The 13,664-nt window shown below is 33.3% G+C and overlaps 1 protein-coding gene across 2 annotated transcripts in view; it reads right to left on the bottom strand.

The window, feature by feature from the left end:
- Cwf19l2 (CWF19 like cell cycle control factor 2) overlaps positions 1-13,664 on the bottom strand; it is a 92,767-nt gene that overhangs the window by 20,935 nt on the left and 58,168 nt on the right. For both annotated transcript variants that reach the window (XR_013090271.1, XM_076843805.1), the window contains exon 13: positions 1,674-1,886. Coding sequence is in view for 1 of the 2 variants with exons in the window: in XM_076843805.1 (XP_076699920.1) it covers positions 1,674-1,886 (213 nt within the window). In the remaining variant the exon portion in view is untranslated. The remainder of the gene's footprint in view (positions 1-1,673; positions 1,887-13,664) is intronic.

The raw sequence follows: 13,664 nt of genomic DNA, 5'->3' as shown, positions 1-13,664 counted from the left end.
AAAAATAAAAGGATAGGGATGATCAGAAAGTTATTAACTGTCTGATTCTAAGTAATACTAATATAACCTCATTAACATACTTGGATTTATTACTTTAAATATTACAAATTCAAGCTCAGTGAAAACTATTGAATTGCTCTGAAATACTGTTTGCTATTTCACCTTAGGCTCCAAGTAATTCCTTAAAAACTCACAATCATATGTGACTCACTAAGGGAAACTCACAATCATATGTGACTTACTAAAGAGAAAGACCTCTGGTTTGTCCAGGTGAAGAAAATGATCTATAGTTAAAATGGGTGAGACAGGCAGTCAGATACTGTAGGAAATTGATGAAATTCTTTGTAATCAATATTTAAAATATTGTCTCCCTGGACACAGACTATTTTCAGTATACTAGAAAAAATGAAGTCATGTAAAATAATCCCCAAACTTCTAAGGCGTTATAGAAACATGTTAAATGTTACTTAATGTTTAATTATTCCTATATTTTTTAAAGGTATAAATGACACTAAAGGGGAATAAATATTTATTACATAAAAGAAATTAAAACCCAAACTGACTATCCTAATGATCTAAAAATATTAAAGATTGGGGGTGGGGTTCACGCCCACATAAATAGACAAGAGTATATAAACAAATAAATAAATGTTTGTGTCTATTCCCCAAACTACCAGTTCCTGAAATTAGCATTCATTCTTTCAGCTTCTTAAACTATCACTTTTTCTTACTTCACTCCAGCCTTCTTTCTGTTCTATGAATGCCAAACTCATTTCCTCATGACTTTTCACTCACTGATGCCCCTTCCTGAAACATATTCCTTCATAACTTCATATCTCTTGCTCTTTCTCATCTTATACAACTTACTAAAATACCTCAGAAGTCTACTTTTTAAAAAATTATATACTCCACCATCATTTTATCCCATTTCCTTACTATATTTGCTCTATAAAAATTAACTGTCTCTTAAATTAGGACCATTATTACTTTGTTTATTCTCTGTTCTATTTCCTTATAACACAATCTTCAAAAGTATACCTAATTCTCCACTTTTCTCATAAGTAATTAGATTTACAGATACAAAAAAATATTTACCTAATGTAAGAATAAATGTTAATTGAAATAAAGCCCTATTATGTACAAGGAACAGAACCAGATGACTGCTATATGATGGCTAGGGAAAGCTACATCTGTTCATGAAGTTTGATGACTAGAGTGGAGGTCTAATAACCAAGTTTAAAAATGTAGTAAAAATCTTCAAATTGTGAGCTATTATTATATGAAGAAACAAGTTTTATGAGAAAGTATAAAAAGAAAGTGAAGCTACTTCAGATTGAACCCCTCTGAGGTGACTTTAATGCTAAGCCTGGTACAATGTCACAAGGCTGATAAATGATAGAGGCAGAATCTGAGGTCAAGAAATGTGATTCCAAAGTCTGCAGCTTAATCACTTCCCAGTAGCTCCTCTCAATAAAATAGAATCACTCAAGATGTGAGCTTCATGTCATTTTAATATTTATACTTTCTATGGAGGAATTGTGGATGGAAAAAATATTGAAACACAGAAAAAACAAAGACATTCTTTAGGAATCTTAGAGATATATGAAGAAAGAGGCAAATCTACATATACTATAAAATCTTCTCATTAGATCAATAAATGTCATATTTCTTACCTTAATACCTATTGCAACAATAAGGTGCTTAGGAAATTGAGAGCTGTCAAAACAATAAAGACATTTTTCCATTTGTGCAGCAAGACTCTGATGCTCAGCAATAGCTCTTTTCCTCTGGTTCTCTTCCTCTTCACCAAGATGTTGTCTCTCAGCTGCTTTGGAGACAAACATGTCATCCAGAGTATAATAATCTCCATCAGTTTTTCCCATAAACTGAAAAATCAATAAAAGTAGTAGGGCAAAGAAGGCAGCAGTTAATATTTTATTGTATAATAGTATATCAAAATCTTATCTATGCGTTCTATGATAAAATTCATATATTAAGAAAAAAGAAAACTTAATTAAAATCTAAGTTTGTGAGCTGAGGATATTGCACTTACTGAGTTTGACCCAACAACAAAAATAAGTAAAGTCTGAACTTGATCTTCAAGGGTCAATTAATCATTATCATTATCATGAACAACATCATCACAGCTAAAGTTTACTGAATACTAACTATGTGCAATTCCATGCAATTGTATTATATTTTATATTCCAATGGGGGGACACTGTCATTTTCACTTAAGAGACAAGGAAACTGAAACAAGAGAGGCCAAGTAACTACCTTCATTCAAAAAATAAGCACACACACTATATAAACATGAAACTCTGCCTTATCTCCAGACACCTTTGCCATACCTTCCCCAATATAAACTATGAAAAAAGTAATGCTTTTAAAACATAAAACACAAATTTTATTCAAGAAGTTGTTTAAAACTTTTAAAAGCTCTACATTATATGGATGGTCAAATTACCTTAGGTGTAAGCTATAAAATCACACACAGAGAAAGACATAATTAATAAAAGCTTTGGTTCTTCAGCTAAAACAACCATAGAGAGACTGAATCTCCTATCTGTGTACCCTTGAAAAAGGATACTCAAAATCATTAATTATTAGGAAAATGCAAATCAAAACCACAATGAGTTAACCTCTTCACACTTTAGGATAGCTGGAATCAAACATACAACTGTTGTCAAGGATGTGGTGAAATTGAAATCCTTAGACACTGCTGGTAGTAATGTAAAATGACATAGCTGTTAGGGAAAACACAATGGTAATTCCTCAAACAAACACATTTTAACTCAAACAAAGGTTTGAGTTACCATAAGACCCAGAATTTTCACTTCTATCGAAGAGAAATAAAAACATATACCCATGTAAAAACTCAATACATAAATCTCTACAGAGTATTCTTCATACACTCAAAAGATGAAAACAACCCAAATGTTTATCAACTAATAAATGGATAAACAAACTGTGGTATATCCACATAATGGCATATTACACAGCCTTAAAAAGTAATGAAGTACTGATGCCTACAACAACATGGATGACCTGTAAAAACATTATCTCAGTGAAATAAAGCCAGTCACACATACATACATAAAGAAATGATTATATAATTCCATTCATATAAAATTAAAAGGAAAACTATAGTGACAAAATAGATTAGTGGTTGGTTAGGGGCAAAAAGGGAAAAGTTGAGAGAATTAGGAAGTGATAATTAAAAGGTATAATATTTCCTTTTGAGGTGATAAAATGTTCTAAAATTGGCAGTGGTGAAACTTGTACACTATAAATAAACCACTGAATTGTACACTTATAAATGGGTGAATTGAATGATATATTAATTCTATCTTAATAAAGCTATTTAAAAAGAGCAAGACTGGTGCTGGGGATATAGCTCAGTTGGTAGAATGCTTGCCTCACATGCACAAGCCCTGGGTTCAATCCCCAGCATCACACACATATACAAAAAAAAAACTAGCCAGGCATGGTGGCACGCACCTGTAATCCCAATGATTGGGGAGATTGAGGCAGGAGAAGCACAAGTTCAAAGCCAGCCTCAGCAATTCAGTGAGGTCCTAAGCATCTTCAAAAGACCCTGTCTCTAAATAAAATATAAAAAGTGCTCGGGATGTGGCTCAGTGATTAAGCGCCCCTAGGTTCAATCTCCAGTACCAAAAAAGAAAAAAAAGAATTCATTTCATCTAAAGAGAGAGATAGGGCCTTTGCCCTCTGCTTCTCAGAAAAATTCTCTAAACCTTCAGAATGTCTTGCCTGATAAGGATCTGTGTTCACCTAGAATCCTTGGGCCAAACTAGATAGTAAGTGCTAACAGTGTATTTTATTAAGTGGCTTTATTATATGGCTTTAGGCTGAATATCAGCTCCACCTCCAAAGCAGAAATCAAGGTCAGCAGCATGGTCAATTATTCATGTCTATGTGACAAAAGTCTAATAAAAATTCTGCAAACTAAGGCTTGAGTGAGCTTCCATGATTGTGGCAATATTTTGTGTATATCATCACAAATCATTCCTAGAAGAAGCCCTGCATACAAGTCCCAACTGGGAAAGGACAACTGGCAACTTTATACTCAGAGCTCTCTTAAGACTCTGTTCTACATGTTTTTTCCTTTGTCTGATTTTAATCTGAATCCTTCCTGTGTAATCAGCCATTACCATGAGAACAACAGCTTTAAGTGAATTCTGTGAGTTCTTCTAGCAAAATATTTAACCCGAGGGTGATCATGGGGTCTGATAAACTTATAGTTGGTGTCAGAAGTGTTGGTGGGCTTTGGGACACTCTAACATGTTTAGCTGGCTGGTTAGGAACTCAAAACACAATTAAAGAATCTGTAACAAGGAGGTCTGGGAATACAGGTCTCCAGATGAATATAGACTAGGAAGACATTTGTGTTCTATATAAAAATACGTAAGTCACTAGCCACTCCCACCATTGCCCCAACAAGTTTATAAACAAAGTGGCCATGCAGAGATAGGAAATATGTATGAATTCAGTAACATGAATTTTCACTCACCAAAATCAAACTGGCTATGGTCACTGCTGAATGCCTAATGTGCCAACAAGAAAACAATACTGAGAATCTAATATGGCAGTTACCTGGTGGCAAGGTGAATACATGAGTGCTTCCATGACACAAAGGCCAGTGCTTTGTTCTTACTGAAATACATATCTTTTCTGGATATGGATTTTCCTTCTTTGCATACAATGCTGCTACCAAAACTGTGTGGGGACTTACACTATCATGGATTCTACACATCACTACTTTTGACCCAGGGATTAATTTCACAGCAAATGAAGTATGGCAATGGCTCTATGCTCACTGAATTCACGTTTCTTACCCTGTTCTCAATCATCTGAAGTAGCTGGCAAAATATAACAGTGAAATGACTTTTTGAAGATTTAATTACAAATGCCATCTAGGTGGCAACAACATGCAAGAGTATAGTAATACCCTTTGGGATAACTCTTTGCTTTCTGAGCTAGGTTAGATAGCACTGTGCATTGACAGAAGAGACACAAAAAAGGGGATATACAATCATGGACAAGCTAATGAATATCTCTCAGCTAAGTTCTTGTTTATTAAATGGATTAATACCAATACTGACAGATATTTATAAGCATTAATGTATGTAAAGAGTCTGGCATAGAACAAGTCCTCAAAAAATGGTAGTTGTTAATATGTTTTCCCAGATACTCCCAGTAGAGTGTTCTCAAATAAGGGCAATTTTGTGACCAAGCCACTCCCCAACCTGGGGATATCTGGCAATGTTTGGAGACATTTGGGGCAGGAGAGATTGCTACTGGTATTGACTGGGTAGATGCTGCTAAACAGCCTACACAGATAGTTCTTCCATAATAGTTAGCCAGCCCAAAATGTCAAAAGTACCAAGGTTAAGACACCTTTTCCCCGAGGAATTCAGATGACGTTGTACGGAGTTATTCTGTGTTCACTACCAATAACCATCTACATGAACTGGAGACTTAACATAAAATATTACTAATAATCTGTTTCATCAGTTTCTAAATTCAGTTCTAGAAATAGAAGAAGTTGGTGAAATAACATAAATATTAAGCATACAAAAATATTAAATATCTTCTAATCTTAAAAAGTAACTTGTTTTCCCATTCTGAAATCTAAATTTTAAAAAACCCTAAAATTTAACAAATTTATTTGCATGTTAGAAAAAAATCAAATACTAATATGATCCTTAAATGAAAACTGAAGACTTTTTTTAGCATCATTATGTAGAAACAATGGTGTGAAACAAACTTATGTAATTAATATTGCAGTATTACACAGAGATTACTAACTATAGCCTAATTCTTATCAAAGCATTTTAAGTTTATGACACTGCTTTTAAATCAAGTTTTAATCAAAACTCTAAAATTATCTTTCAAACTCCAAATCCTCAAATTCATTGGAAAAAAAGATGAATTTGCTAATGAAATATAAATTTCATATGATGCTTTACCCTTTTTTCCTTAAAGAGAAAAATGGAAAAAAACTATTAAATCAGTATATTCAATTAAAAATAATTTAAATTTAGGTCAAAATCTGAGAGAACTGTCCAGTGGTCCTTATAAAACCTCACCATAGTGAAGAACTGGGACCTCACCACATTAATATTGTGAGAGGAGGCAATATTAATGAGTATAGAACATCTGTTGAAGATAATGAAAAAAGTTCTGGAAATGGATCATACTGCTATTCGTATAACACTATGAATGTATTTATGCCATTGAATTGTATAATTAAAATGGTTAAAATATTAAAGTAATTAATTAAGAACTGGGACCTCACCCATTAATATTGCTATTTTATTTTCTTTTGTGAAGAAGGAGGAGAAGAAAAAATACTGAGGAGAATGTAGAGAAACTGGAACCCTTGTGCATTGCTCCTAAGAATGTAAAATTATACAGCCTCTATGGAAAACTGTGGTGGTTCCTCAAAGTTAAGCAGAACTACCATTTGATTTAGAATTCCATGTCTAGATATAATACCCCTCAATACTGAAAGCAGAGACTCAGATACCTGTACGATAACAATGTTCACAGCACTATTCACGGTAGCTAAAAGGTGGAAACAACCCAAATGTATATCAATTAATAAATGAGAAAAAATATAATTCATTCTTAATAAGGAATGAAATTCTGACACATAATATAACATGAATGAACTAAAGACATGCTAAGAGACAAAAGTCAGATACAAAATGACAAGTAGTGTACATGATTGTACTTATGTAAATTACCTAGAAGGTGGAAATTCATAAAGACTCAGAGAGAAGGAGAAAAGAGAAAGAGTATGAGAAGGGGAGGCACTGTTAATGGGTATAGAACATCTGTTTAAGATAATGAAAAAAGTTCTGGAAATGGATCATACTGCTGTTTGTACAACACTGTGAAAGTATTCATGCCACTGAACTGTATATTTAAAGTGGTTAAAATCTTAATAGTTGTTATGGTTAAAAACAAAACTGACTCTGAACTAAAGAATGTTAAGTAAATTAATTCTCTGGCGTTCCTACCTCTCTCCCACTTGCTGCACCCATCAAATGAGTTTCAGAAAAATAAACTGTTTAGTTAAGCAGCTTGGAATGGATTAATGCCAACATCTTTTTCAGTCCCATATAAAAGCAAAATATCACCTCTCCCATTTTTTGACACACAAATTTCAAATTTCCTTTAGGGGATGTCAGAAGAAAATAGACATGATTTCACATGCTTGGATTAGCTTCTTCCAAATCTAATTTCACCCTGTATCTACAAAATGTCTATGAGAATCGAAATGTCTACCATGAAAACTAAAATGACCAAAGGGTGTTACAAGAAGTTGGCAATTTCAATATCCTTTATCTTATTCTAATCAAATTTTTAATAAAGGTATGTCAGTTAATCTCTCAAGATTTTTTTATTAATGCTACAGTTTGCTGAAAATAAAACAGTAAAAAATTAAGTTCTACTGTGTATTCTGGAAGTATGCAATGGGTATTTTAAAGTTTACTTCCATCAGAAAATATATTAAACCCTAAAAAGAAGTGTAACACAGGAATAATACAACTATCAATAGAAATACAAACTTCTGTTATTAGATGATAAAATCATCTGAAAATTTAAGGTAAAATCCTAATTACCTGTGAAGGAATCAGGTAAATTTTCTTCTCCCTTACTAGTCTTCTCTTGTACCTTCTGTTTTTCCTCCCTCCAGCCCATTTTTAATGCTTTGTCATACAAAAAGGACAAAATTACTGCCCACAGTGCAAACAAAATTAATGAGGAAAGATGTATATAGATCTCATGAAAATGTGGCAGAGTTTATGTTGCCAAGGAAACACTGACGTCTTAAATTTTAAATGGAAGAGTTTATATTTAAACAATGTTGAAGTCAATACAATGTATTTTAAGAAAGAACAAATTATTATTCCCAATACCAATAAATGACACATGCAAATTAGACAAAGACAATTAAATCTAGGTGGTAATCAACAACTATCCATTAACATGAGTCATTTGAAAGGCAGTACTATTTAATGACAAAAGCTGGCCTGGGAGTTAAAAATTGAAGCTCTGGTGCTGCCTTTTGCAACGCATTAGATCGGGAATTAGGAAAGTCACTTGGTATTGCATAAGCCCTTTGATTCTCTTGGAGTCTCAGTTTCCTCACTTGTAAAATGTGGAAGGTTAAGCAATATTAGTAAGGTCCCTTCCCAAAATATTAAATTCTTGATTCTATTATTTCAAAGGAAGATAATATATGTTTAATATATGTAGAAAATCATAATAAATACACTGGTATATATATTGTAAGAAAATAGATGAATATTCCCTTCTTTTTCTGGATATTTCTTACTGTTCCTTTCTTTCATTAATTATGTAGAATATTTTTGTAAAAACCAAGAAATATAGAAAGTATTAAAAAAATAATTCCCTATTAAAACAAGTAAAATCAAGTTCATATTTGGCATCAGGTGCCTTCTTGACCTCATTATAAGTAAGAGACATTATTAAAGTTGTAAAAATACAATTGGAAAGACTGAATATAACCTGAATTAAAGAGTTGCAAGAAAAAAGTGGATAGTAAAAATCAAATGAATCAATATAAGATATCAATAAAAAGTAAAATATACACCAACAGCAAAAGACAACTGGATATGTTTGAATACATACCAGAGGGAATATCAGACTTATTGTCTAACATGAACTCTTTCCTGTCTCTTAGTTTAAAGTAGATCTCTGGTATTGCTCTCAAAAGACTTTGTCCTTATCTTTCACAGAAATTTGCACTTTCATAATTACAGAATTAGTTTTTTGTAATTATCTATTTTTCTTTTCCTTCAAAAGCCTATAAGCTCCAAAAGCAAGGAGCATGTTTCCTCATGATATCAGCAGTAAGAGAACACACATTGAATGAGATCAACTAATATTTGTTGAAGATGGCAAAATTGAGTAGGTCACTTTCCAGGCTACTCTATGGCATAAAATCAATTAAACAGGCAGCTTCTCAGAAAGGTGGGTGAACAAAAAACAAAACAATAAGTGGGGGACTTTACTGGAATTTAATATTGGACACTCAAAAGCAGATAGAGGACTTAGGAGATTGGATACAATAAAATAAGGACAAAATCTCCAGTGCCACAGCTGCTACTGAGGCATTACCATAGCAGTCCCTCAATGAGCACAGTGAAGGGATACAGAAATTTAAAAAACGCACATTTTTAGGAGGACTAGGAAATATCTGAGTACAGAGATTTAGAAATCAAAAACACAGCCCAACTAAACTGAAAGTAATGCTGCACAATAGCCTTGTATGGGAAAGAAACCAAATCTCTCCCAGTAGCATGCAGAGGACAGAAGAAGGAACCATTTTGCAACCACGGCATGGGGACCAGCAGCTGAGAGAGATGATTCCTGACAAACCCTAGTCCAGCCTAAAATATAGGCCTATCAAACTCATACTCAAGACACAGAGTATGCCTAAACAACTAGGAGAAAATCAAACATGAAGAGAGGTTTACACAAGTGATAACTGGTCCTTGAAACCCAAATGGCTCTCTCTCCCCCTCCTATCTGGCTGCTTGCAGGACTGGCCAGGAGAGGCACACCTGGCCAGAAATTTGAAAGAGTAGGTGCAGGAGAGATTGACTTGTAGATTGAACCTAAGACCAGGAAACTTAGATTATACAGGTGAGATAGTGAACTAAGAATTGGCTCCTCAACCACACAAATAGAACTCAGGGGAGATCCCTGGGGTGTAATCTTCTAGCATGGACCAGAAATTGGTGGGCCTAGAGGTGTATGATTTTAAATCTTCAGACCAACTGGCATCCAACTGGTGAAGAGACTGGGGCCTACCTAAACCTAAACCTCACTTCCAGGAGTTCCCCATGGGATTACCTCTCTCACCCTAGCAACCACACACTCATACTCCAGACAGCCCCACCTAACCACTGAGAAGAGAAGCTGAGAAATTTTTGAACTCCAACAGAAACAACTTTTTAACTTTTCATTAGGATTTTTTTTTTCTTTTCTCTGCTTAATTGTGGACCTAATGGTTCATGGACATTTATACATATTCATATTTTTTTCTTTTCTCATGTCTATCATTTTTGAAACAAGTTATTTTTCATGAATCAGTATTTTGACAACTAAGAAGTTTGTTAGTATATTTCAGTCTTGTTTTGTTTTTTTCTTAATTTTAATTTTAAAAATTTTTACTTTATATTTTTATATATATATTTTTTTTTCTCTCACTTATCTGTTTCCCTTTAATCTCTGTCTGTTTTCTTCTGCTATCAGCCAAGCACTATGGTTCTCTCTTTCTATAACCTGAGTCGGGTTATAAGTTCAGCAGTAGAGAGCTTGCCTCGCACAGGTTAGGCACTGGGTTCAACTCTCAGCACCACATAAAAATAAATAAAATAAATAAAGATATTGTGTCCATCTTAGAAAAAAAAATCTTAAAAAAAAAAAAGACATAGACTGGTAGATTGGATCTAAAAACAAGATCCAACAATATGCTGTCTCCATGAGACTCACCTCATAGGCAAAGACATCCACAGACTAAAGGTAAAAAGATGGGATATATCATTCACATGGATCTCGGTAAACAAGCAAGGGTTTCTATCATATCAGGTAAAGTGGACTTCAAGCCAAAGTTAATCAGAAGTGATAAGAAAGGACATTTTATACTGTTAAAGGGAATTATATATCAACAAAACATGACAATTGTAAATATTTATGACCCCAGCATGGAGCATCTACATACATTAAGCAAACCCTTCTCAACTTCAAGAATGAAAAAGACCACAACACAATAATACTGGGTGACTTTAACACAACGTCTCTCAACACTGAATAGATCCTCTAGATAAAAATTAAATCAAGAAGCTATAGAACTAAAAAGTATAATTAGTAATTTAGACTTAACAGACATATACAGAATATTTCATCCATCAATGACTGAACACACTTTCTTCTTAGCAGCACACAGATCCTTCTCTAAAATAGACCATATCTTCGGCCACAAAGCAACTTTCAACAAATACAAAAAAACTGAGATAATACCTTGTATTCTATCAGATCATAATGGAATAAAATTAGAAATCAATGATAAAATAAAAATAGAATCTATTCTAACATCTGGAGACTAAATACGCTACTGAATGATAAATGGATAGCAAAAGAAATTAGGAAGGAAATTAAAAAAACACTTTTATAGGTAAATAAGAATAGCAATACAACATATCAAACTCTCTGGGACACTATGAAAGCAGTGCTAAGAGGAAAGTTCATTGCCTTGAGCTCACTCATTAAAAGAATGGAAAGTCAACAAATAAATGCCCTAATTTTACATCTCAAAGCCCTAGAAAAAGAAGAACAAATCACTAAAAGCAGTAGAAGACAGAAAATAACTAAAATCAGAGCTAAAATAATTTAAATTGAAACAAAATAAATAATTCAGAAAATTGACAGAACAAAACACTGGTTCTTTGAAAAAAATAAATAAAATTGATAAACCCTTAGCCAAATTAATGAAGAGAAAGAAAGAAAAAACTCAAATTACTAAAATTAGTGATTAAAAAGGAAATATCAAAACAGATACTACTGAAATATAGACGATAACCAGAAACTATTTTGAAAATTAATATTCTAATAAAATAGAAAATCTTGAGGACATCAACAAATTTCTAGAGACATATGACCTACTCAAATTGAATCAGGACATAGAAAATTTAAACACATCAATTTCAAGCAATGAAATTAAAGACACCATCAAAAGCCTACCAAGAAAGAAAAGCCCAGGACCAAATGGATTCTCAGCCAAGTTCTACCATACCTTCAAAGAATTAAAACCAAACCTCCTCAAATTACTCCATGAAACAGAAATGGAGGAAACCCTTCCAAACTCACTCTATGAAGCTAGTATCTAATACCAATAACAGACAAAGACACAACAAGTAAAGGAAATTTCAGACCCATATCCCAGATGAACTTAGATGCAAAAATTCTTAATAAAAATACTGGAAAATTACATACAAAAACATATTAAACAGATAGTGCACCATAATAAAGTGGGGTTCATCCAAGGGTTCAACATAAGGAAATCAATAAACATAAATCATCACTTCAATAGACTTAAAGACAAGAATCACATGATTATCTCAATAGATGCCCTCTTTCACCATCTCTGTTCAACACAGCCCTGGAATCTAATCAGAGACATTTGAAAACAGAAACTAAAGGGATACAGATAGGAAAAGAAGAATTAAATTATCCCTATTTGCCGATGACATGATTCTATATTTAAATTCTAGAATTCATAGATGAATTCAGCTAAGTAGCAGGATATAAAATTAACACCCATAAATCAATTGCATTCCTATGCATCAGTGATGAATCAACTGAGAGAAATTAGGAAAACTATTCCATTCACAATAGCCTCAAAAAACATAAAATATTTGGGAATCAATCTAATAAAAGAGGTAAAAGACCTCTACAATGAAAACTATAGAACTTTAAAGAAATAAATTGAGGAAGACTTAGAAGACAGAAAGATCTCCCATGTTCTTGGCTAGGTAGAATTAATATTGTAAAAATAGCCATACTATCAAAAACGCTATTCAGATTTAATGCAACTCCTATGAAGATTCTAATGACATTCTTCATTGAAATCGAAAAAGCAATCATGAAACTCACTTGGAAAAATAAAAGACCCAGAATAGCCAAAGCAATCTTCAACAAGAAAAGTAAAACTGAAAAAAAGCATCACAATACAAGATCTTAAATTATATTACAGAGTTATAGTAACAAAAACAGCATGGTATTGGCACCAAAACAGACAAAGACTTATACTAAGGAATAAAAGACACAGAGACAAGCCCACATAAATACAGTTATCTCATACTAGACAAAGGGCGTCATAAACATACACTGGAGAAAAGATAGCCTCTTCAACAAATGGTTCTGGGAAAACTGGAAATCCATATGTAACAAAATGAAATTAGACCTCTATCTCTACCCCTGCACAAAACTCAACTCAAAGTGGATCAAGGACCTTGGCATTAGACCAAAGACCCTGGGCCTTCTAGAAGAAAAAGCAGGCCCAATTCTCCATTTTGTCAGCTTAGGAACCAAATTCCTTGACAAGAGTCATAAAGTACAAGAAGTAAAATCAAGAATCAATAAATGGGATGGTTTGAAACTAAAAAAGTTTCTTCACAGCAAAGGAAACAATTAGGCACATGAAAAGAGCCTACAGAATGGGAGAAAATCTTTGCCACAGCACCTCAGATAGAGCATTAATTTCCAGGACATAGAAAGAGCTCAAAACAACACCAAAAACTAAATAACCCAATCAATAAATGGACAATGGAACTGTACAGATGCTTCACAGAAGAAATATATCAGTCAACATATATATGAAAAAATGTGCAACATCACTTGTGACTAAAAAAATGCAAATTACAACTACATTGAAAATTTACCTCACTCCAGTCATAATGGCACTTATTAAGAATACAAGAAACAATAAACAATGGAGAGAATGTGGGGAAAAAGATACACTCGTACACTGCTGGTGGGACTGCAAATTGGTGCAACCACTCTGAAAAGCTGAACAGAGATTCCTCAGAAAACTGGGAATC

The sequence above is a fragment of the Callospermophilus lateralis genome, chromosome 2 (genome assembly GCF_048772815.1).
Source record: "Callospermophilus lateralis isolate mCalLat2 chromosome 2, mCalLat2.hap1, whole genome shotgun sequence".
In the NCBI taxonomy this organism is placed as follows: domain Eukaryota; kingdom Metazoa; phylum Chordata; class Mammalia; order Rodentia; family Sciuridae; genus Callospermophilus; species Callospermophilus lateralis.
This window is presented reverse-complemented; position numbering and strand designations above follow the sequence as displayed.